The sequence below is a fragment of the Copadichromis virginalis genome, linkage group LG18 (genome assembly GCF_057382275.1).
Source record: "Copadichromis virginalis isolate Kocher_CV1m ecotype Utaka linkage group LG18, C_Virginalis_male_GT1.1, whole genome shotgun sequence".
In the NCBI taxonomy this organism is placed as follows: domain Eukaryota; kingdom Metazoa; phylum Chordata; class Actinopteri; order Cichliformes; family Cichlidae; genus Copadichromis; species Copadichromis virginalis.
In genome coordinates, this window is record NC_140635.1 from 8,821,889 (window position 1) to 8,846,843 (window position 24,955).

Below are 24,955 nucleotides of genomic sequence, written 5' to 3' on the forward strand. Positions count from 1 at the left end.
AATTAATTAACATATTTAACATAACATATTTAATTTAATTGAAATCATTACCGAACGTGGTTATTGATTTCTCTATATGCTTTTTATTTGTAATAACTGCGATCTCTCAGCTCATTTGCTTCAGCAAGAGGCTGCGCTGGAGAGTGGACCTTGTCACATGTGAGCCACCCACATCAACAGGATGGGAACTCATGTGGAGTGCATGTCATAATGGTACTGAAAACTATAGCTTTAACCTATATAAGTAATGTTTACATTTTTGCCTATTCAGTTTTTAAAGCCTTAGAGGCAGGATGGTAAAATCTCAATTTTTTTTGTAGATTGAACCATTTCAGCAGTAATGCTTTGCTTTGGTTGCTCTGTTTTTTTTTTTTTTTTTCTCGGGGGGGGGGTTAAAAACAAACAAACATTTCTTTGTTAATCTAATTCTTTTTATTCTTTTTTTTTTTTTTCTTCTTCGTCAATTATTAGTTTGCCCAATCTCTCATTGACGGTAAAACACAAGTGGAGGAGTACAACACTGAAATCACAAAGCTCAGGTCCCGACTTTGCCACTACTTATTTTCCTCAATAGGTAAAGATAAAATTAGCTGCCTTCTTTTTCTCTAACATTGGAAAATGTAACTTGTACTTAAACAAATTATATTTTGCAGATCGAACTAGGAAGTGCAGTCAGTGCTGGTGTGTGATTGCAGCCAAAGACCGGGTACACTATGACATGTCCTTAGCCATATAGATTGTTTATTTAATGGACTTTGTTCATTTGTTTTTTGTTTGTTTATTTCTTCTTCTTTTTTTTTTTTTTTAAATTCACAGGTGCAGTGCCAGAAATGTGGTGCATACAAGCACATGCGTTGTTCAAAGTCTGTTTGTGGCATCTGTATCTTCTGTGAGAGTAAGTCACAATATAACTAAACAATGTCCAAAAATGTTTAAAGTGAAATTTTTTTTCGTAATTTTGCCTTTGCACACCAGGACTGTGTAATTAAAGTGGACGTTTCAAGATCCAGTTTTTACACAAAACTATTTTAGACATAACTGTGTCGTATTGTGGGGATTTCTCTTCACAATTAAATTGATATAGTGCTGTTTATATCATTCTTCTTTATGTAACAGCACAGTGCAGCACAGCAGAGGGAAAGGAGTTGTGCAGCATAGTGGGTGGCTATACAGGAGGAGCAATAGAAGTAGCCAGTGAAGAATGTCATCAGGGAAAGCATCAGGCAGCGAATGACAAAGGAAAAGTTCCTAAGGGAGAGAACATCTGCAGCAAATCGACAAGTAACAGTGAGATAGGAAGACTGACAGTCAGAGATGAAGGTACACAGACTGAAAGAGATGAAGGTACACAGACTGAAGACAACGAAAAAGAAGCAGAAGTATACGGCACAAGTCTGAGTACAGATAATGCTGCTGCTGATGATGTTGACAGGATCGATGCAGATACAGAATTCCAAACTGATTCAGAAGGAACTAGTACAGTTTACAGAGTGCATGGTCGCTTATCTGTACCAAGCTCAAAAAAGAAAACCTACACAATAACAGAAGACGAGATCAAGCGCAGAATCAACGCAGAGAACATGTCAGTTCATGTTTTCAGAGGTTTGATTGGGGTAGGTATACATTTCGTGATTTTGATGTCACCTGAAATAAATCCGGGTTACTCGTATCAATGAAGTGACAATGTGGCTGGAAATTGTGCATTTGCTGCAACATATACACAATTACACCATGTAAACAAAAGCATTTAACTTTGTGCGCGTGTGTGTGTCTCTCTCTGCTCTTTTGGTGTTTGCACTTTTTCTTTTTTAGGGCCGTAAAGCCAAACTGCCCGCAATGATTCTTGACAGGCCTAAGAAGGCCAAAACTAAAGTAACAGTGTTTAGTGTTCTGAGTGAAGAGGAGGCTGGGGAGCTAGCCCTCGGGTTTGCCGGAAGATTGGCCTGCGATGTCACAACAGACATGGTCTGTAAAGGCATCGACCATTCAAGTGCTGATATGACAAAGTAAGTTAGTAAAACAATATGAAAGTTGTATCTTTTTTGGTATTATTTGTCATTTCCCCGTATTTGGGTTATTGGTGTAACATTGTTAATCTTACTTTCTAATAACAGACAGACTCTTCTCAAAATCCAACACAATCTTAAACATGAGCTGACTGATTCCTCAACCTTCAGTTTGCTGACACACACCTTTGGCCCCGCTGCACTGGATTCTGTCATTTCATTCCTGTGTGAAAAACTTGATCTTGTCTCTTAAATAATGAAACCTTTTGTGACTTTTGTTTGTTCTGTAAATCAGAATCTTGAAAATTGTTCATTGTTGTTCTAAGTTTGTGTTAACTATTTGGCAAAAATGATTGGTTCCTAATCCAAACAGCATAATGACTGTTCTAACACATATCTTAAAAATGCTACAAAGAAAGAAAATTATCACATATGTTTCAATATGAATGTAATTGTGTCACACTCGGTTTGTAGTAGCTTTCCTGTTTTATTTTGAGTTTTGGTATGTTTACACTGTTATTTTTATTTCCCGTGTGTTCGTCTTCCCTTATTAGTTTTACTGTATTTAATTAGTCTGATTTAATAACTTATAATTATTTACTTTCCAGTGTGTATATATGCTCCTCGTTTGGATTATTGTTTGTTTGAGTTCTGCCTGTCTTTTCTATTAAAGATTTGGACTTTTGGACTATTAGTGGACCTCGTAGGTTTTTATTCTGTTCAATTGGTAATTGACTGGGTTTAATTTAGTGGCCTGGAAAACAGGCCGGAGGGGTCTGGTCATTTTAACCCCCTAAGACCCGAAATCTTCCATGGCATGCATTTTTAATTTCTCTTTGATATTTGGGCCGATTGGAACCCGATGAATGTAAAAAGAAAGAATTACCAGGTTTTGGTTTTTTTTACCTAATTTTTGTTTCTGAGAAAAATGAGAGCCACATATGAGGACATTAATTTGAAATTTCGATAGAACAGTTGCAGTATAATGTCCTCATAACTGTATATCAGGCACTTGTTGATCAAGATTTAGTATTTTGGTCTAAATAACCCAAAATGTGATGTCCACATGTGTGGACGCCAGGCTGGAGTAAAGTGTTAGAGCTATTTATACCTATGTAAACTTTTATACACTGGTTTTTACCTGTCTTGTTTCAGAAAGGTTTAAAAGGGTAATGTCCACAGTTTATTTGTTTATTTATTTGTTTGAATTCAACATATTTTATTAAAGTAATTGAGCTTGAACACAGAAAAAACTGAATCAAATAATCATAAAATCAAATCACTTGCACTATACTGAAGTCTAATCTACTCTGAGCTAATGCCGGTTTCCAACACTAATGATCGGGTGAAGGAGAGAGATGAGGGTGTGCACGGCCACTGGTGCTCTTATCCCTGTTCTTTGTGATACAATCCAACAGGAAAGCAGTCAAACCCTTGGACATTAGCCAAGTTAACGTTCACAAATATATACACACAGAGGAACTCTGAGCCCCAATGTCAGCATTAGCACAAACATGCCACTTCATACCAAATCTCAGTGTGAGGTCAGGTGTTAGTCTCATTCCATTATTCTGGCTATATTTTCTTACTCATTACTATTAAACTTATACTTAAGACTAACTATTAACAAAATCACACCCCAATAACTCTGTTATTACACTTTGTATTTAATCATAAAAAGGCTGGATGTTGAAACCTTTTACTTCTATTTTGTATGAGCCAGGATTCTCAACAGCTGATACTCTATGTCCAAAAAGTGACAGGTATCGTTTTATGGAGCAAAAAACTTAAGAGCGCATATTTTATAAATAATACCAACAATTACAAATGCAGACCTTTAATAGTAATAAGTAATCCTTTATTTATAATGCATAGCAATATAAAAATAGTAACATATGAAAATATTACAATGGGCACAGATGAATTTGTATCAAAAACAGCAACCAAGCCAAAGTAATGAATAACACACATAAATAACAACTGCTTGAGAGACCAAACAATTTCTTTTCATCTGTTCCTTGGCAGAAAGTTAAGACAGCTATTCAGCTTTAGGTTTCAATAAACAGAAGTAATGGATGCAGTCCCTTTGAAATGTCACACAAAAGTCTACTTGTGCATATACTTAGCTTTAACTCTTCTCTTTTTTGTTTTGTATTCCAAAAGGTTTTCATTTTCTCCAGAGGATGTCTCTCTTTCAGTGGTTATCGACTGTTCACATTCATTTTCAGACTGTTGGAATGTCGATGCTGGCCGAACGTTTCTTGCTAGAATACAATGGCCTAATTTTGCGTGCATTATCTGTCATCTTTATTTCGTACTGGAATATACTTTTGCCTACTTGTTTTGTTTTTAAGACATTTGTATGCAGTTCATCTATCATTGCAGTAATACCCTCTGGAATGAATGCCCACTGTTTAACTGTGTCTAAAACAGCATTTAGTTTTCCAACTGCATCTTCTGTGCATTTTTTGTCTGTGCTTTCAACTACAGGAGTGTCATTCAAAGTTGATAGAGGACTTTTCAGAGAGTTTTTCATTTGTTTAAAATGGCTACAAGCCACCTTCAGGCAAGCACATGTGTTATAGTGAGAGAACGTACAACAAGTGCACTGAAGTGTTTCAGCCGATGCAAAAAAACACAGATTTCCAAACAAACTTGGCATTTTTATCACTTTCAAGTCCTCACAGTGTACAAAGTAATGCCTTTCTTTCACTGCAATTCTTGCCAAGGTCTGTTTCCATGTTTGGATAGATGTCATTGTCAGCCTCTGCTAATTTTGCAAGTAACACTAGATGCTTGCAAAGAAGTCCTCGTAAGCCATATGTACAGTTGCAGTAGGACTCAACAGGGCAGACATCATACACCATGTCTTCTCTTGACTCAGATGGGACTTGATATGCATTAACTCCATGGCTGTTCTTGACTGTAATTTTAACCACTTTCCATCAGTCTTGAAGCAGAGTCTGAAACTTGAGACAAGGTGTCAGCAAACCTGTTTTTCATGCGGCCCAAAAAACAAATGAACAAAGTCCATTAAATAAACAATCTATATGGCTAAGGACATGTCATAGTGTACCCGGTCTTTGGCTGCAATCACACACCAGCACTGACTGCACTTCCTAGTTCGATCTGCAAAATATAATTTGTTTAAGTACAAGTTACATTTTCCAATGTTAGAGAAAAAGAAGGCAGCTAATTTTATCTTTACCTATTGAGGAAAATAAGTAGTGGCAAAGTCGGGACCTGAGCTTTGTGATTTCAGTGTTGTACTCCTCCACTTGTGTTTTACCGTCAATGAGAGATTGGGCAAACTAATAATTGACGAAGAAGAAAAAAAAAAAAAAGAATAAAAAGAATTAGATTAACAAAGAAATGTTTGTTTGTTTTTAACCCCCCCCCCGAGAAAAAAAAAAAAAAAAACAGAGCAACCAAAGCAAAGCATTACTGCTGAAATGGTTCAATCTACAAAAAAAATTGAGATTTTACCATCCTGCCTCTAAGGCTTTAAAAACTGAATAGGCAAAAATGTAAACATTACTTATATAGGTTAAAGCTATAGTTTTCAGTACCATTATGACATGCACTCCACATGAGTTCCCATCCTGTTGATGTGGGTGGCTCACATGTGACAAGGTCCACTCTCCAGCGCAGCCTCTTGCTGAAGCAAATGAGCTGAGAGATCGCAGTTATTACAAATAAAAAGCATATAGAGAAATCAATAACCACGTTCGGTAATGATTTCAATTAAATTAAATATGTTATGTTAAATATGTTAATTAATTAAAATTTTTCAACACCGCACTTTTTCTGACCTCCGACTCGCCAAATGAATTCATATAGACTATGGTCCTCTTGGGTATGTCACAAAACTGTTTTGTAAAAAGATGGATATGGTAGGCTTGGGCCTTGAGCTTTCCTAATGAGGGACACTGAAAAGTATCATGCACTAGAGAGAGTGCAAAATCTGTGCAACTTACAAACAAGGTCCAGTGGCTGCCGTTTTCCAGACAGGCTCCAATCAATTTCTCATACATCTGAAAGATGTTTTTCTGGAAATAAAAATAATGTGACAAGTATGTTTTTCTGTCAAGAATGACACTGCAAAACTGCAAAAGCTTGTCAGGTGAGACTTGTAATTAATTCTGCAGATACACAAACATATAGAAAGTGTCATTTTTGGTTTACATTAATTAATTTCTATAGTGTGTACAAAACAAATCAAGACCACAGACTCAACACGCACCACTCAATTTTTGGTGTTCTTTATCAGTTGGCCAAGACAGAAATGTTTTAATCTGTGTGCATTGCTTTTGAACAAGTCTTTACACAGAAAAGGTTTCAGAAAGGTATTTTTCAGGTTCTTCTGACAAGGCTTCAATTTTGGAAAATGCTGTTTGTTTATAGTGGCAACTTATAAACCCTTTGTGATAAGAACATAGTTACCACAGTCCAAGTCATACCTTCAAAAAGTATGCACTTTGTGCTCTTGTGGACCCATCCAAAATTTTTCCAGTGATTTGGCTTGGTATTGGATAAATGTGAGGGAAATTCTATAAAAATAACATAAATACACCTATGTTTTCAAATACATTACAAAAAACGTAAACATGCTATGTCATTATGATCAAACAAGCTTTTCAACATACCTCACACTGCAAATAGATTAGGCCATCTATTACCTTATAAAACAAATAAATAAATACATATAAATAAAAACAGAACTAAGGAATACGATTCATTAAGTAAATTGTACAATAAAGTGTATTTAAAGCAGAATTTAACATTAGTTTTATGACAACATAAAAGGATTTTTATGTCAAGAGGTACCTCATCTGAAATGTTAGTCTGCTCAAACAGGGATTTCAAACTTGAAATACCAATAGAGTCTGGTCCAGCTACTCCCACAAGGTAATCTGTGAGAAAGCATATGCTGTAGTCAACAGATATCATTTTCTTTTTGCATGCTGCAACCATCATCCATTTCAGTCTTCTAGGAGCTTTGTCTGGTTGTAGTTCTTTTTTCTCCTCCTCATCTATTAATTAAATTGTTTTCTGACCTTCCTAACTGTTTCCGACCTGTCTTCCCAATGTGATGTTTAAGCAATATATGTATGGTCAGAAGGGGGTGAAATTTTCATTGCAGTTGTACGTGTAACATTGCATGTGATAATAAAAGGCTTGATTGGTTGATTATTCAACATGAGTTGACATTTACCTGACATTGTGAAGGAGTCACAGTTTCTGTAAGGGTGTAAGAACATAACATGTGGATTTGTTACACTTCTTTTTCACAAGTTAATAACAATCAATAATTTTCATTCCATTATTTACAAGCTATCACACGATGTCCCAGGGACAACATCTACACGATGTCCCAGGGACAACATCTACGCGATATCCCAGGGACAACATTTACGCGATATCCCAGGGACAACATTTACGCGATGTCCCAGGGACAACATTTACGCGATGTCCCAGGGACAATATTTACACGATGTCCCAGGGACAACATCTACACGATGTCCCAGGGACAACAATTACACGATGTCCCAGGGACAACATTTACACGATGTCCCAGGGACAACATTTACACGATGTCCCAGGGCAACTTCTACACGATGTCCCAGGGACAACATTTACACAATGTCCCAGGGACAACATTTACGCGATGTCCCTGGGACAACATTTACGCGATGTACCAGGACAAATTTGTAAATTTCTGGATTACTGTTAATCTCCATAGAATCAAGAACTCATGTCCAGTTTCACAGCTATGGACCAGTTAATTATGTTTCCAGGTGATAGTTTGATTCATAGATTCAGCACACAACCATAAGTCTAGGCCTTTTAGTCCAGATTCTCTTCACTTATGTTTGTAAAATGATCAGGGAAGCTACTGCAATTTTGCCTGACCCAACCCCCGGGCCACGAAACACCCAAAAAGTTGGGGAACACTGGTTAGCTAATGCTGTCGTCAAGTAGCCTATCGCTAGCAAACAAACAGCAAGCCAAGTGAGGAACATATGTATAATGCTTACCGTTTATTAAAGGAAAGTATCCTAAATTGACTTCAAATTCGGCGGACAGGCGGCGGTTTTTCGCTTCTTCACTTGTATTTCGAAATACTCGAAGGCGGGTATTTCGAAGTCGCAAAGGAATGACGTCACAAGAAGGTGATTGGTCACTTGCAATGTTGAACCTGGAACAACATTAATTATGATGATGTGGGAACAATGCTGACACGAGGAAATCAGATCGTCCAGGAAATCAGATCGTCCGTAAAATAAGCACAACATCCTCTGCAAGAATAAAAGAAAAGCCAGAAAAAGCTCTGTAACACACATACAGTTTCTAGGTCTGACCAACAATCTCCATCACCAACCAGTGTTGCCTTCTACTTTTAAATATCCTATGAACCTCAAGTAAAGCAGCAATCTGAGAGCGAAATATACCGGCTCCATTCTTTTAGTACAGGTAAGCAGTAATATTCTATAATAACTTCTCACACCTTCTATTCGAGCGCCCTCTGTCAGACATCATTTACAGTTTCAATAAAGCTGCATTCACAAACACTGCAACCCAGTTTTACTGTTAAGCGACAATTACAGTTCACCGTTTTGAGTTGTTTGTATCCACTTATCAGGAACCCGACTATAGTTTGAAAGTCCAGGGCATGCAAAGTTCATTCTTGCACAATGCTCGACTTTAAAGGGACCATCAGTGTGAAGCACTCTGGAAAGACTGGAGCAAACGGTGGACTGACTTCTTAACAAATCAGTTGTTAAGAACTTCAGTGTGGTGACTGATTAGTCAATGACTGAACAATCAACAGACTTGTAACCTTTCAGTAACATGTGTGTGCTGTATGAACTATAATATTAAAAAATATTATGTTACTCTTGTACATGTATTCAAGGATCATGCTGCTAACTCAACAAAAACAATCAGGTCAGATGTTAAAATGACCTGTTTTCTGCATTCTAAAATAATCTACAAACTTACCTACAGACCGTTTGTTTTGAAAACAGCTGAAATATAATATGATCATTTCTGGAGCTGATTTGACATCGGCTTTCAGGATATCCAGGAACAGATCGACATGTTACATACTACCCTAAAACTCAGTGTAGAAGCGCACGAACGTTTAAGCGGTTAACAAGCGGCGGCTGGCTCGACTGTGGTGGGTAAAAACACCGATGTCAACACATTAAAGTGAAATAAAATCAGACACTTTTTGCAGGCTGACTTTAAACTCTGCAAAACCGATTTTCTCAAGAATAAACCACTGCAGAAAAGCAAACGTCACCCATTATATATATATATAATATATCCTAAAAAATTATATATCTTGTGCTTAACTTTTGCAAATAGGTAATATTTTGATAATTTGGCCGGATATTTAATGTTGCTACATTCTCGCCGAAATCGTCGCACTATTTTATGCACTAGAAACAGTGCTTTTTCAGAACTTTACTTCCAGTTCTGAATTTCGTTTGAAATGCATTCTGGGATACTTGGCTAAGGCGAAGTCCAAACAAGTCGTCACCAGAAGCGTACTTTGAGCGTATTTTGAATTTAAAACATATTTGGGCTGCGACTCAAGTCTGTCTTAAGTCCGCGTGATCACGGGTACTTCGAGAAACAAAACCAACCACCAGACTCATTCGCTTCGGTGAGTTTTGGTTTTAAGAAAAAAAAAACATCCTTGTAAAACTCTCGGCTGTTGCACATATATGGAGATACATTTGTCTCGAAAGGTTGAAAATAATCTACGATATACAAATGTGCGGACTGAGTTAATTTTGAGTGCTCACAAATCCGTGCTCCAGTCCACATAGATACACAGCAATGTAAACATATGGAAAACTATTTTGCAAGTACTGTACATGTTACAGTACAGTGATAATTTACGTATTGAGGTCTATATATATATATATATATATATATATATATATATATATATAATTTTATTTTATTTTATTTATTTATTTATTTTTGCCTGTCCCGTTTGGATTTTTAGCCATCAGAATTGTTGTCTGAAGGCCAAGAAAGATGCCAAGTGGATTTACTTTACCAAGTGGATCATCGTGGCTTTGCCATATTGGTCCATTTAACTGACCTTTATTATAATTATGTATTTATTTTATTTTCATTTTTTAAAGATGGGACAGACATGACTGGGGGATAGGACAGGGTGAAAGAAAGAGAGGGTGAGAAAGAAAGAAAAATAGAGGGGAGAAGAGATGGTGAGAAAGGGGGGAAGAAAAAAAAACAAAGAGCAACATAATAAATCCAGGCTGGAGAAATCCAGGCTCATCCAGGCTGGAGAAACTGATCAGGAGGGCCCTGTTTCAGGAAGCCGGTTTAGAAAACTCAGAGTGAAAAACGACACTCACGGTTGAGTAACCCCGAACTGTCCAACTCGGAATATTCGGTTTCAGAAAGGCTGATAACAATTAGTTCAATCAACGCGGAGTTACGTCAACCCCAAGTGAAGCGCGCGGACGAGGATACATAAAGCCCTGATAAGCGGAGCACAGATTAAGCGAGTCACCATGGAGACGGAGGGAAAGAAGGCGCGGTCAATGTATTTCACAGCGCTTGAGGCCGAAATTCTGATGGCAGCATATGCCGATAACATGCAAATTCCGCGGAAAAAAGTAACACAGCCACAGCTGCAAAAGAAAGAGAGCATGCATGGCAAAACATAGCCGACAGAGTCAATGCGTGAGTGTTAATTTAAACATTGATCTAGGGATTTCCACCCATTTAACACGTTATTTTATCATATGTTATTTTATTTGTTATTTTATACATTTTATTTTGTGATGTGATGTGAGCGCAGGTGCAACCCAACAGGCCCCAAACGTGCCTGGCAGCAAGTAAAAATGAAATATAAAAATTAGAGATGGACCGATCCGATATTACGTATCGGTATCGGTCCGATACTGACCTAAATGACTGGATCGGATATCGGAGAAAAATAAAAAATGTAATCCGATCCATTAAATATCACGAAAGCACCTCACAAAACTTGCAACACGCCATAACTCACCTCAGAACGTTAGCATGTCGGAGCAGTATGCATCACGTGATAGAGCGGCTGTGGCACGCGGGACCTGTGGTCTGGATAGCATTTGGAGCTTCGCTAGCAACCCGGCATTTCATCTCCGACAAAGTTATCCCCGAGAGAAGTAAAGCAAGTGTGTAAGTCCATCTCTGAATGTTTGTAAAGCATTCCTGCGTTAAGCTTAACGAGCGACTGCCTCTCGCTCTCGGGCTGCTACTTCAATCGTGAAACTGCTTAAATGATCAGCTGATCGGCTTTTCTGTCGCGAGTCCGTCTTTGTTTTTGGCCCACTTTGCACCAGAAAGAGGAAACCAGCGGCTGAACAACAGCAGCACGTTTAAGCTTGATAAGCTGTTGTTAGAATTTATTTAATATTACTTTCTACACCAGGATCTTTTTCTACGTAGCTGACGCTGGTAACTGTGCAGGGGCGGATCTAGCAAAGTTTATCCAGGGGGGCCGATAGGGCATTAACTGGGAAAAGGGGGCACAAAGACATACTTTTCTTTCTTATTCTCATTTAAAATGTCTAGCTTTTAATAAATAATTATCTGACACACAAAGTTTTAATTTGATGTAAAATGAATAGAAGTCAATTACTGTATATAGTGACTATTAAGTCTAATATATATACCCTAGTAAGCTATAGTACTTTTTCCTTTGGGAAGGTACCATCTGTGCAGTCTGCAATTTTGTTGAAGAAAGATGTTGAATCTATTTAATATTTCTTGAAAAATAATTGATTTCTGTGCATTTTTTTTCACACTGCATCAAATTAAGGTTGATTACGTCGATTAAGCATCATGAGGTGGCGCGTGAGGGGTGGTTCCCTATTTTTTATTTATTTATTTTTGTTGTTGCTGGGAGTTGGAACCCTATTAGTTAGGTTGCTTAATATTTACGCTAAGTACTCTTTAAAATACCAGAATAGGGAGGATGGTGTAGGTCTAAGTTTATTAGATTGATCAGTATTGCTGAACTATTAAATATTTTTTTTGTACACAGGTATAACAGAATAGCTTTAGTGTAGTTGTTGTTTTAAACTTGAGTATGAACTTGCAGACTTGCAAAATGCAGCAAGATATTTTAAAAAACAGTTTTGTTGATTAAAAAACACTATATCGGATTCATATCGGTATCGGCAGATATCCAAATTTATGATATCGGTATCGGTATCGGACATAAAAAAGTGGTATCGTGCCATCTCTAATAAAAATATAGTCCAAACAGGTAAGGTGTAATTGTATTATGAGCCATAGTGCTTGGTCTGTTTGTCCGATGTAAATCAATTGCAGTTAGAGGCTACATTAATTTTCTTTCTGTAAGCACTTATTGAAATTATCTGAGCACATTACAAGTACATATTTGCTTACTCTGTATGCTCAAATGTGACCCGTTATAGCCAACAGAAAAAAAGTGGAGGCCCGAAAAACAGGTGGGGGTCCTCCACCACCACCACTCACAGAAGCTGAGCAGTTGGCCCTCAGCCAAAACAGTGGGCGCCCTGTGGCCGAAGGCATCTCTGCGGGGACATCCTCTGAGTCAATAACCCCGCAAGACACAAGTGCCTACATAGGGGGTAAATTCAAAATAATACATGATGTGCATACATCTTTTCTTCACAGTCACCTTTGCAGTGCTGCTCATTCATTTGATAAACTCTTTACCATAATGGATTATTTTGTAGTGAAGTTATTTTCCTACTGATTTTGCCTTCCCTCAGTCTTGGTTGTCTTTGAGAGCATAATGACAATGAAGTGTAAGGTGATTGGTATGTTTGTTAATTGCCATTTGGTCCCTTGTAAGTTATAAGTGACCTGTATAAACCTCATATTCTATCAGTTGATGGTGATGGTGTACTGCATCTGGTGCAGCCTCCTGTTGAGCCAGACCAACATGCAGTTGTGAGTAATACTCCACAGATTATATGAGTTTACAGTAGAACAGCAATGTTGTTTATTTCTTTACTACAGGAAAATAATGAAGAAACATTGACAGCTGTTACAGAGGAGGAAGCAACAGAGACACTTTATGAGGTTTACATCTTTTAATACTTTGTGTACAGGAAATACAGGCGACCAATAAAGCCAGTTGAACAAAAAATCTGTTTATTCTTCTTTCAACATGTTGAGGTGATGGGTCAAAAGAAATGATTGTGACATATGGTGTCTCTGACTGCGCTTCCATCTTGTATGTCCGTGGGAGGGTCAGGATGTTCATGGTTTGGATCACTGCTGTTTGGTTCAGAAGGACAGTGTTCTCCTCTAATTGTGGCAATGTTGTGAAGAATCACACATGCCACAATAATGTCACATGCCCTTTCTGGGGTGACCCTGAGTCTTTGCAGGCACTGGAACCGGGCCTTAAGCATTCCGATAGTCATTTCAACTCTGGCTCTTGTCCTGCAATTAGCCAGATTATATCGCTGCTGTGGGCCCGGTTCAGGGTCAGAGTAAGGGGTAAGCAAATAGGGTAAACATGGATACCCCCTATCACCAAGCAAGTAGCCAGTGAACTCTCCTAAGACAGAAGGATACACTTCAGTTCAAATGTCCCTGAAGCAATTGGTCTTTATATATTTTAAAGTATTCTCAACTCACCATGTCCAAATTTTGTGCTCAGTGTACATTCACGGAATATTTGTGAGTCATGGACAGAGCCTGGCCACTTGGCTTCCACATTTGTGATAATGTTGGCAGCATCATATATGATCTTCACAGTGCAGAGAACACAAATTAGCATCCATTACTATAATGAAATAATTTGTTAGTTTGACATGCTACAGGGAACTATGTACCTGTACATTAATGCTGTGGAAAGACTTCCTGTTCACATAGTCTCCTTCATTTACTGAAGGAGCAATGATTGGAATGTGAGTGCCATCTGTACAGCCAATCACGCCTGGGAACCCTGAAAATAAATGTAAAATTTAAGTAGTAGTTCAAGTATCACCACATCATAAATTAAGTTTTGGTCATCCTGATACCTGCAATTTTGTGGCATCCCTCTTTGATGAATCTTGTGGGTCTATGACCGGGGAACACCACAAACGAGTACAGGAGACGTTTCAGTGCAACTGTAACATTCCTGACTGCCCGACAGACGGTAGCCTTGGAAACGTGCTCAGCGTCACCAATATTATACAGAAAGCTCCCGTTTGCAAAAAACCGAAGTGCAATACAAATAATATGTACAGAACTGAGAGCATGTCCGCGATGTGTCACATGCGTAATATATGGCCTGAGGATGTTATCCAAATAAATTATAGATTGTGCTGAAAAACGGTAACGTTCACACAGAAAATCATCAGGAAATGATAAAATGTCCAAACGCGCTCTGATCACTCTCTCCCGGCGGAGAGCTCTGCGGAGAATTTGGGCTTCACGATCTACTGGCTCTTCAAGGAAGGGACACGCCATGTCTGACACTTCCTACTGTCAGGTTTCCGACAAAGGGGCGGAGACAGTCAGGGTTAGTTGTAGTAAACCTGCTAGGGGGCAGGTTAGCTTCACGGCGTGTGTCGTCATAGTGACTCACTCAGGCTGCAGCTGAACTCGCTTTGTGAAACCGAAAACCCAGAGTTTTCGTTAACTCAGGGTATACTTACTCAGTTTTTCCACTAAACCGGCTTCCTGAAACAGGGCCGAGGGCTAGCTCTGTGGTCGGCATGAAGCTGGACACTCTGGTGACAGTGGCAGAGAAAAGGACATTAAAGAAACTGATGGACATTATGGACAATGCCAGGCATCCTCTGCACACGGCCATTAACAACCAGAAGAGTCTGTTCAGTGACAGGTTGCTTCTCCCCAAGACAAGAACTAACAGACTTAAAAACTCCTTTGTCCCACACGCCATCAAACTGTTTAACTCCTCTCTGGAGGGGAGAGGGAGGGGAAACAGGAGGACAAAGGAGGGGGGAACAACTAAGCTGTAGTGCCTCTTCACCTCACTGTACAATACCTTTTGTGCAATACTTTTGTAAATAGTCAACAGTGCAATAGACCTCAATACTTGAAATGTGCAATTCACTTGTATTTTTATTTTTTATTCCTATTTATTCTATTTATCCCCTTCGTATATTTTATTTATATTGTCTCTGTATTTATATGTGTGTGTGTGTGTGTGTGTGTGTGTGTGTGTGTGTGTGTGTGTGTGTGTGTGTGTATATATATATAATATTCTGTAACTCTGTAACTTCTGTCGGTGCTGTGCTTTTTTGGAAATCGAATTTCCCAGAGGAACCCACCCGAGGGATTAATAAAGTTCTATCTAATCTAATCCAATCTAATCTAAAAACAACACCCTCACAATAAACTAGCTAACAATAGATAACAGTAGATACTTTTTTTTAATTTCACCTGTTGGGAATGAAAAAAGAAAACAAGCAGAAGAAAACGAGAGCAATAGAATAAACAACATCACGATGATCTATGGGAATATAACGGTAAATACTAAATATTAAACATTATTGTGCAGCACGTAAGATCGACAGCGCACAGTGTGCTTTGAGGTAGGAGCCAAAAAGGGTGTAGTTTGTGTGTGTGAGCACCCGTGTGTACACCTGTAAGCATGAACGCGCTTGTTTTTAAAAGGTTCCTTCATGTAATGATCTGCTAGAGCAGCGGTCCCCAACCTTTTTTGCCCCACGAACCGGTTTATGCCCAAAAACATTTTCACGGACCTTTAAGGTGTTGCGGATAAATACAACATAATAAAACTAGTACCGGTACCGAAAAAAAGAAGATTTATTCATAACACACGTGAAAAGACCCAGGAAAACCGAGTTAACGATAAAAACGATAAAAACGATAACAAAATAACGCTGAAAAACGATAAAAACCCTGAAAACCATACATTTCACACCTGAGCCTCAACTCTCGCGGCCCGGTACCAAACGACTCATGGACCGGTACCGGTCCGGGGATTGGGGACCGCTGTGCTAGAGGGTGTGGGGAGCCACAGCCCCATCCACCAGGGCATGAAGCAGGTATGGAGGAGATCAAAACTCCAAACATCCAGAGGCCCCCAGAACACAAGAGACCAAGGAAGACCAACAGAGGGGCAGCCGCGCCACTATCCCAGAAAGAGCTGACGAGAGTCCCAGATGAGGGGTCACTCAGCAGTCGCGGAGCAGAAGCCGGGGGGGTTGCAGTGACGTGCCCGTGAGCTCCGCTGGCAGCCAGCTGTGCCTGAGTGACCGAGCCCCAGGCCGAGAGGCTGAGGGCACCCCACCCCCGAAGTGGTCCGAGCGAGCCCCAGGCTCCAGGCCCCGACAAGCAGCCACCAAGGAGTGAGTCGGTGTGTACCTGGGCGCCCATCCCCGGACACAAAGAACCACCAACGCACCGATGTCTGAGGGCGTCTGTCACTGGCAGGGGAAGTGGTGGGGGGAGATAGGCCTCCATACCTTGGAGGGCCCGAGATGCCCCCAGAGAGGTGGCGTCTGATACCCGACCAGATACAAACATCCATTCCCACCCTCATGCTCTCATATGTAATTACTCAACACTCACCCAACGTGGAGATATATTCCTCTTGTTAAAAGACCCATATTCACAAGGCGGTCTTGTGAATACCCTCAAAGCTGCAGGACTGCTTTGAGGGTATAGAGAATGTAATTTGTGAACAACATTGAGAAATCAATAACAGTTTAACCCAGGGGTAGGCAACTCCAGGCCTCAAGTGCCGGTGTCCTGCAGGTTTTAGCTCATTCAAATTGCTAAATTATCTCCTAAACGTGTCTTGACATTCTCCAGAAGACTGGTAATGAACTAATCATTTGATTCAGGTGCGAGACCCAGGGTGAGATCTAAACCCTGCAGGACACTGGCACTCGAGGCCTGGAGTTGCCTATCCCTGGTTTAACTGATTGCATGACAGAATATATATCAAATTCTGTGAACACATCATCCTGCCAGGCAGGACTGTATCACTGGATCACTTTTTCCTGATTATCCTGGACTCTTTGTGCCTCTGTTATTTCCAGTCAGCTTGTGTTACCACCTTGCAAGTCTTATTAACTTTTAATTAATTGTGACTATGCATTGATGGCATGGATTTGGGACCTTTTGTCCTAATCAACATCTATTCAAATTTTTTGTTTTTAAAAGTTTAATTGTAAACAATGGAAGAGAAATATCACTTTGAAGTTGGTGTTTACCTTTTGAAGTGGCTGTGTGATCATGAAAACGGGAATCAAAACTGCCTGAAGTTCAACGAGTGACTGAATAATTGTACTGAACATAAAAAAAACCTTTAATGGAAATCCATGCAAACCATTTACTTAACTAGAAAGAAGTCTTTACTGATGGGTGCATGGGAGGGTATCTGGTGCAAAGGTATCACACTAACAGTGGCTGTGCAAGAGCTGTTAAATATTAACAAAAAATAGTCAGAGTTTCTGTCTCGCTCTGGAAGATCCTGCTGTGCTGATTTGCTGCCCAGTGTAAAATATTACTGCCACTGTCTGAAATGGATCTAGTATTAACATTATTGACAGAGAGTACAGTGGGCACTTGTAATGTGGTTGCTTGCTAATGATACATATTTAAACTGGCACATTTTTTGAGTGGAGTTTGGATTTGGGTTTCCTGCACTCAGAGACCAAACTGGGACAGTGGGTTGTTGGTGTAATTAATAAACATAATGTAATGTAATATGGATCGATCTGTCTCTGAAATTTCTTACAAAAAGTATTGTGTAAGGGGACTTTTTATCTTACATTCATAAAGTCCAATCTTTTTCTCTTTTTCAGAAAAGATGTCCTCTCAAGTGAGACTGAAGCTGCTGCCAAGCATCAAATGTATGTTTGATGAGCCCATTCAGGTGAAGGTGGCCGGGCTGAGGCCAAGGCAGGTTGTCAACATGAGAGCCAAATTAACTGATGACAAGGGAGTGGTGTTCAGCTCCTCGGCCACCTACAGGGCTGATGGCAGTGGGGAGGTCGACCTGAAAAGAGACCCCTCGCTAGGTGGGAGCTACGTTGGAGTAGAACCCATGGGTCTGCTGTGTTCCATGAGGCCACATACCATGCACAAAATATATCTAAAGACAAATGCCATAAACCCCCAGGTGGTGAAGTTTTCTGTGCATGAGGAGGAGGGCAGATTACTGGCAGAGATGATGAATGAGAGGCTTCTGATGAGAGATGGGGTCACCAGGGTTCCCGTCAATGAAGGGAACATCCGTGGAGTCCTTTTCACTCCTCCAGGTACTGGAGGTGGTTCCTAGGTTTCTATGTTCATTTTAGTTCATTTAACATTAACCAGCTTTTAAATCAACATTGTTGAAATTAAACTTTAACTGTCATTCAGTCATCTGAAACTTCTAGTTCAAATTTTAATTTTCTCCCACCTTGCTTACTGTAGTTCACATTTCAGGTGCGTTTCTCAGTCCTCCACAACTCATGTCCAGTTAGTACAGAATGCAGCAAGACCTTTGTTTGAAAGACTGCTAACAAAAAATAGCTGACTGTCACATATTACACCTATTCTTGCGTCCCTTCACTGGCTTCCAGAGAAATTAAGAATAAAATTTAAAATATGACTTGCTGCTGATTAGAATCTTTTTTCTTTCTTCCAGGAAAAGGTCCTTTTCCTGCTGTGTTGGATTTGCCCACCTCAGTATCTGAGGCAAGACCCAGTCTACTGGCTAACAAAGGCTTTGTGGTTCTCTCAGTGGCGGTGTACAATAAGAAGGGTGACAATATCACAGAGACACATCTGGACCACTTTGAAGAAGCAATGAATTTCTTAAAACAGCAACCAAAGGTGAGTTGCTCTAGTGCGCACAGACAGCAGAAAGATGTTTCATACTGAAGGAAAGTTTATGTTTCTATACTCTGTGCATTCTCAGAGAGGAGAGTAAATTTGTAGATCCCAGGTGGAATATCTGCTGTATTCCTGTAGCTAATGGGGATCTTAATTAGCTTAAGTGGAGTTTCAGAAATACTCTCATTTACATTCATTCAGATAATTGAATAAATTTCAGAGAGCATAAAGCCTCAGCTTTACGACATATTTTTTGTAATCGCACAAATCTTCTTGAGAAAACATGAATTGTTTCTATTATCACACAATAACATAATAATTTCTAACATATAATAATTTTCAAGATCAACATTATCAGCCCCCTGAAAAATTGACCTTTTTATTGATAGTAGAAGCCACTGCTGTGCAATGTTTGAGCTGTCACTTGAGAACGCATCACCCCAAAAACAGAAGAAATCCTTTTATAATTTTATAGAATAAGAAATGTTGAAGATCTCTAAGCAAGAAATAGATATACAAAGTTATCACAGCATTTCCAAGTTTCAATATGCAAAGTTAAGAAATTCAGCCAAGAGAGTCACACAGTACAGAACAAGCTTGGCAGGGTAGGAAGCAAAAGATTTCAAACACTCTAGAAAGAAAACTAGTGATAGATGTGTCTAAAGACCCCAGTACTACTGCCAAGACACTAGAATCTAGAATTGTAGTCTCAAAAAGGACAATCACGAGAACAAACAAAAATTTGCAGTGTGAAGTGAACCAAGGTCCATGCTAGAAGCCAATAAAATCTGGATGAGCTTGAGAGATTTGCCAAAAGAGGAATAGACTGTAGAATGTAACAGCGGCTCTGCGTAGCGTGATAACGTGGTAATGGGGCCAAGTGGGGGAAATTGGGCTTGAAGGGGTAACTGTAGCATGGCTTGGTACATAGAGCGATCACACTGAGGAGCGTGGAGTTAGAACTGTGGTAAAAGGGGAGTACTAGAAAAGGTGAGCATGGCTATATGTCTTGCTTACTTGCAGGTGGAGTGAAAGATGCTTGGAGGGAGAGGGGGCGTGAGTTAGACGGTGTGAGATGGCTGACCTGAGTTCCGTAGGTTCCGAAGGAGTGTGATGGCAGGAGGGCAGGCAGGTGAAGCACGGAGAGATTTCCAGAGAAGAGCTGGGTTATCCGAGGTTCAAGAGATTAGCTTAATTTGGGGGTAAGGGTTTTGGAGGTTCCGGGAAAAGCTAGGGCACAAGAGAACAAGGTAAGAAAAGCACTTGGCAAATAACATGGAGCATTAGAGCCAGCTACCAACATGAAGTAGTTGACAAACTGTTGGAGAGGGAATATCAGTGTAAGGCTTAAATCTCTTTAGCCTGATTGCCTCAACTCAGCTCCAGGTGAGTGAAGCTGTTGGAGATATGACGGCCCTGCCCAGGGCCAGATACCAAGGAGACTCAAGACCCTGGTAGAAGTTTCCAGCCACTCACCCGGATCATGATAGCTTCACTGTGCATATATGAATGTGTTTATTTATTTAGTAATGGTAATATGCATATGTAGTCCACAAAAATGAAAATAATGACAGGTAGAGTCAGCCCTGCGCTCCAAATGTTTTATAGATTTGCATCGCCTTTTAATTTCTGTGTTATTTCACAGGTGGGCAGTAAAGGAGTTGGCATAATGTCAAGATGCAAGGGAGCAAATATCGGACTGGCACTCGCTGCTTTTGTGCCAGGTGTCGAGGCCATAGTGTGCATGAATGCCTGTAACGCCAATGTGGTCACGCCTCTCTACTACAAGAAACGGCAGATCCTGTCATCAATACTGTTTGACGAAAGCAAGTTTATTCCCACCGAGTCAGGTGCAATCATCATAAAGGATGCTCTTGAAGATCCCCTGGCAGAGAAGAATAAGGGCAGCTTGATCCCCATTGAACGAGCCAAGAGCCATTTTCTTTTTGCGGTTGTAGGAGACGACCTCAACTGGGACAGCGAAGCCTACATGGATGAAATGGTAGTGAGACTTAAGCATCATGGGAAGGAGAACTTTGAGACTGTTTTTTACCCTGGAGCTGGACACATGTTGGAGCCACCTTATGCACCCCACTGCCCCTCCAGCTTCAATGCAGGTGTAGGCAAACGAGTGCTGTGGGGAGGTGAGCCCAAGGCCCACATAGCAGCTGAGATCCACCTGTGGAAGAAGATCCAGGATTTCTTCAAAACTCACCTGAGTTGTGATGCAGCACAGACTAAAGCCAAGTTATAGATTCAAACAGGATGATTAGAAAGCTTGAGTTACAGAAACATAAATCATGACAGCAAATTGACTGTATGAAAATCACATTTTATAATTAATATAATAGTTGTTAATATGACAGTTTGAAATTTTAGGTGAAATTATGATTCGCACATGTCTTCCCCTCCTGTATCTCCTGAGCCCTGTACACATGTTTCTTTTTTCATTTTTCTTTATAATTTTTTGGGATTGTCACTTGATCTTCTGTCTGCTTATCCTGGACTCTACAGTCAGCTATGGTTTATTTCCAGTCGGCCTTTCTTAATGTTTCATTGAAATTACTTTTTATTTGTTTTGGCTATTTGTTCCATCATCACAGTGCCAAAAACATTATATGATGAGTGTAGATACATGTTTTTAATTTTTGCGTAACGCTGATTTTGTTATTTGATCCCACATTACTGTACTTATCTTTTGTAAATTGATCTTTATGTTGTAATTAAAAACAACAACAAAAAACAATTGTGTTAAAACTATTAAAGCCTAAAAAAAACGCAACAAAGAATAATGAGCTGACAAATAGACTTCAGTTTAAAGTTTAATTTACACAGTTTCCTTTCTGAGAGACCAGCAAATTAAAAAGATGACCCATGAAACATAACATATTAAAAATATTCAAATATATATAATGTGTAAATGGGAAACTAAAAATGGCTTTATTGATATGGTCCAACCCACAGATTAATTTCTTAACTTTAGGTGGAAGCAGTTTGTTATTATGTGAGAAGAAAAAACAAAACAAGGTGAGACAATGTAGCTACTCCTGTTTAATGGTTTACTCGTATTTTAAGGTAGTAAGTAAGGTACTAAGTCCACACAAGTCGTCACTAGAAATAAGGTATTCACTTGCTTTGAGCATATTTTGTATTGAACCATATTTGGTCTGCGACTCAAGTCCGTCATAAGTCCACAAGATCACGGGTACATCAAGAAACAGCACGGACTAGTGACTCATTTTCTTCAGTGAGTTTTGGTTTTAAGAAAAAAACATGCATGTAAAACTCTCTTTGGGCTGTTGCATATTTTATGGAAATAATACATCTCAAAATGATCTAAAAAAAAAGATTTTACAAATGTGTGCACTGTGTGAATTTTGAGTGCTTACAAATCCCTGCTCCACACAAACACACAGAAATGTAAACATACAGAAAGCTATTTACAAGTGCATATTTCAAAATCATAATGAACATATAAAAACACATTTTGAAGCTAAACTTCACAAATCTGCTCATTTGTGCAGTTAAAAGCTCCTTGAGCATAATACACTCGCACACACCAATCACAGTTGACAGTGTATAGGAATTTCTTTTACTTATGTATTAATCACATTATTTTATTGTATAATGCCTTGGTGCCACTGGATTTTAACATGTTTCACACTCATACTATAAGACAAATGGTGGGGGTGTAGTAAGGAAGTTGGGGGAAGCAGACAGCTCCACAGGAAGAAACTTTTGTCTCTTTGAGGACTCTGGTAGGTAGCAAGGGAGTGTGAACCTTAACCTCGTAAGACCCGAACTCTTCCACAGCATGTATTTTTAATTTCTCTTTGATATTTGGGCATATTGGGGCCCAATGAATGTAAAAACAAAGAATTACCAGATTTTTTTTTACCTTATTTTTGTTTTTATGAAAAATCAGAGCCACATATAAGGATATTCGTTTAAAATTTTGATAGAACAGTAGCAGTATAATGTCCTCATCAGTGGATATCAGGCCCTTGTAGAGCAAAATCGAGTATTTTAGTCTAAATAACCCAAAATGGGAAGTCCACATATGTGGACGCCAGGTCCTAGGAGGTTAAGGTGTGAAACAGCTGTGTACTGCCTTTTGTTCCTGGAGAAGGTATTTAACTGAGAGCCATGTTAGACTCAGGGGAGACTCTGCTGACCTGCCCCACGGTCATGTAGGCTCTCCACCAAGCCTGGTTGTCTGTTCTTTGTGTGTTTTGATTAAAGACTGTTAGCTACCGCTCACCGCTCGTCTGCAGGCTTTATATAAATGGAAAACTTCCACAACAACAGTTAACCACATCACACATTGCTCAAGCCTTTAATTTAGTTGTGATTTTCTTGGTATTATAATTTAAAATAATTCAAATATCCAGCTGTAGTTCTGTTGTTTTTCTAAACTCATCAAAAGTGTTTTGGGGGTTTCTTTTTGTATTTTACTTTTAGAGATATGCAGTTCTAAGAGTATTTTAATCTAAATTTCTAAACCGAAGAGACTTCAGGAAAGTCTGGCGGCAGAAGCTTGATAAATCCATCCATCCATTCGCTTCTGCTTATCCTTTCCAGGGTCGCAGGGAGCTTAATAAATCTGCTCTATAATTTGACAAAAGCACACTTAAGTCGTACTGAAACTGTAAACTGTAGATTCCATCACATAAATCTTATTCACAATATTTTTCTACTCTGATATCCTGAGCGGCCCGGGAAAGAGCCAATACCTTGTGATTTCCTTTTTGGCTGCTACAATCAGAATTTTTAAAAGATATTAAAGAAATTATCAGAATTTTTTAAGAATATGGAAGAAATTTGTAAAGGTATTTTATTTACCTTGAGCTTTGTGGAACTCAAGCCGTAACGTTTTAATTTTCCAGCAGTCCCACCTTCCAGGCCTCACATAACCTCCAACGGTTGAGTGTTCTCATGTCAAATATCCCTTTTTAACTACAGAAATTTTTATCAGTGGTTTATTGTCCTGTAAGGAGTACAGAAAGGTGTATCTGAGTACTTCATACTTTAGAAAAGAAGTCTTTACTGATGGGTGCATGGGAGGGTATCTGGTGCAAAGGTATCACATTAACAGTGGCTGTGCAAGAGCTATTAAAAATTAACAAAAAATAGGACACAGAGTTTCTGTCTCACTCTGAAAGATCCTGCTGTGCTGATTTGCTGCCCAGTGTAAAATATTACTGCCACTGTCTGAAATTAACAGCTTGTTGAATTAACAGTGGGCACTTATAGTGTGGTTGCTTGCTTGCTAATGATACGTATTTAAATTGGCAAATTTTTTGAGTGGAGTTTGGTGTAAAGCATTTCATGCACACTGAGCACAAACTGGGACAGTGGATTATTTTAAACACTGCATGGTAGCAATGGCACCCTTCAGTCTTTATCTGTCTCTCTGTTTGTCTGAAAACATAAAACAATATGTAATATGAATCAATCTGTCTCTGAATCTTCTTAGAAAAAGTATTGTGTAAGGGGACTTTTTATCTTACATTAATAAAGTCCAATCTTTTTCTCTTTTTCAGAAAAGATGTCCTCTCAAGTGAGACTGAAGCTGCTGCCAAGCATCAAATGTAGCTGTAGAGTTGGATGGAGGATGAAGACAGCAGAGAGCAAAAGAAACAGGTAAGAGCAGACAGGTAGTCAGAGTTAACAAAAACTTTTAAAGCCAGTGTAGCTTCTGTTTTGAACACATTTATTGATGACAATTTTACATAAATAAGCAGTGTGTTATACTGTTATCAGATGTGGAGTCTCACTAACCACTTTAATAGTGACTTGTGTCCCAAATACTGTTTATTTGTCTTAGTTACAGATAGTGAAATAAAAATGGAAAATGATTGTTTCATAATTGTATACTCAGCTTGGTCAAGACAATAATTCGAGAACGAGAAGCGTAGGATTTTGAATTGATACCATTGGTGCATCTACTAAAGTTCTGGGGTCAGTTTGAATATCAGTGACCTTGACCTTGAGTTCAAGTTTTCTGAAAATCTTGTGAATGCTACAACTCTGTGACGAGAAGTAAGTCTCCTAGGTCTTTAAATTTGTATATAGGACTAGGAAGCTGAAGGGTTGCACTGCGGGCCATC

The 24,955-nt window shown here is 39.2% G+C and overlaps 3 protein-coding genes across 4 annotated transcripts; 2 read left to right on the plus strand and 1 right to left on the minus strand.

Annotated features, from left to right (window-relative positions):
• The first annotated feature begins 5 nt into the window (after positions 1-5).
• On the plus strand, positions 6-2,700 carry LOC146687204 (uncharacterized). 2 transcript variants are annotated; one of them, XM_085438552.1, is made up of 6 exons: positions 6-213; positions 472-574; positions 654-706; positions 817-895; positions 1,117-2,006; positions 2,115-2,700. In XM_085438552.1, the coding sequence occupies exons 1-5, from the start codon at positions 211-213 to the stop codon at positions 1,674-1,676; spliced, it is 798 nt and encodes a 265-aa protein (XP_085294678.1). In that variant the 5' UTR covers positions 6-210; the 3' UTR covers positions 1,677-2,006; positions 2,115-2,700. The 2 variants fall into 2 exon arrangements, with proteins under 2 accessions (XP_085294678.1, XP_085294679.1); XM_085438553.1 differs by having other exon boundaries at positions 1,813-2,006.
• Positions 2,701-3,838: 1,138 nt separating this feature from the next.
• Positions 3,839-9,333, minus strand: LOC146687205 (uncharacterized). Its single transcript, XM_085438554.1, has 9 exons — positions 8,045-9,333; positions 6,834-7,247; positions 6,653-6,685; positions 6,467-6,556; positions 5,984-6,055; positions 5,791-5,875; positions 5,576-5,682; positions 5,215-5,317; positions 3,839-5,135 (listed from the first exon to the last, which is right to left on the minus strand). Exons 2-9 carry the CDS (start codon positions 6,981-6,983, stop codon positions 5,053-5,055), a joined length of 723 nt encoding a protein of 240 aa, XP_085294680.1. The 5' UTR covers positions 6,984-7,247; positions 8,045-9,333; the 3' UTR covers positions 3,839-5,052.
• Positions 9,334-9,559: 226 nt separating this feature from the next.
• On the plus strand, positions 9,560-22,169 carry LOC146687206 (acyl-coenzyme A thioesterase 2, mitochondrial-like). The gene is made up of 4 exons (XM_085438550.1): positions 9,560-9,678; positions 17,831-18,286; positions 18,658-18,845; positions 20,491-22,169. Exons 2-4 carry the CDS (start codon positions 17,836-17,838, stop codon positions 21,097-21,099), a joined length of 1,248 nt encoding a protein of 415 aa, XP_085294676.1. The 5' UTR covers positions 9,560-9,678; positions 17,831-17,835; the 3' UTR covers positions 21,100-22,169.
• Positions 22,170-24,955: the final 2,786 nt, after the last annotated feature.

Bases quoted from the DNA above. Each gene is read 5' to 3' on its own strand.
- LOC146687204 (XM_085438552.1), top strand. The intron at 707-816 runs GTACACTATGAC...TTAAATTCACAG, and splicing joins TGATTGCAGCCAAAGACCGG to GTGCAGTGCCAGAAATGTGG. The intron at 896-1,116 runs GTAAGTCACAAT...TTTATGTAACAG, and splicing joins CATCTGTATCTTCTGTGAGA to CACAGTGCAGCACAGCAGAG.
- LOC146687206 (XM_085438550.1), top strand. From the start codon at position 17,836: ATGTCCTCTCAAGTGAGACTGAAGCTGCTGCCAAGCATCAAATGTATG. The intron at 18,287-18,657 runs GTACTGGAGGTG...TCTTTCTTCCAG, and splicing joins AGTCCTTTTCACTCCTCCAG to GAAAAGGTCCTTTTCCTGCT. The intron at 18,846-20,490 runs GTGAGTTGCTCT...GTTATTTCACAG, and splicing joins TCTTAAAACAGCAACCAAAG to GTGGGCAGTAAAGGAGTTGG.
- LOC146687205 (XM_085438554.1), bottom strand. From the start codon at position 6,983: ATGATGGTTGCAGCATGCAAAAAGAAAATGATATCTGTTGACTACAGC. The intron at 5,683-5,790 runs TTAATTAATTAA...AACTGCGATCTC, and splicing joins AAGTGCGGTGTTGAAAAATT to TCAGCTCATTTGCTTCAGCA. The intron at 5,318-5,575 runs GTACTGAAAACT...GTCAATTATTAG, and splicing joins GTGGAGTGCATGTCATAATG to TTTGCCCAATCTCTCATTGA.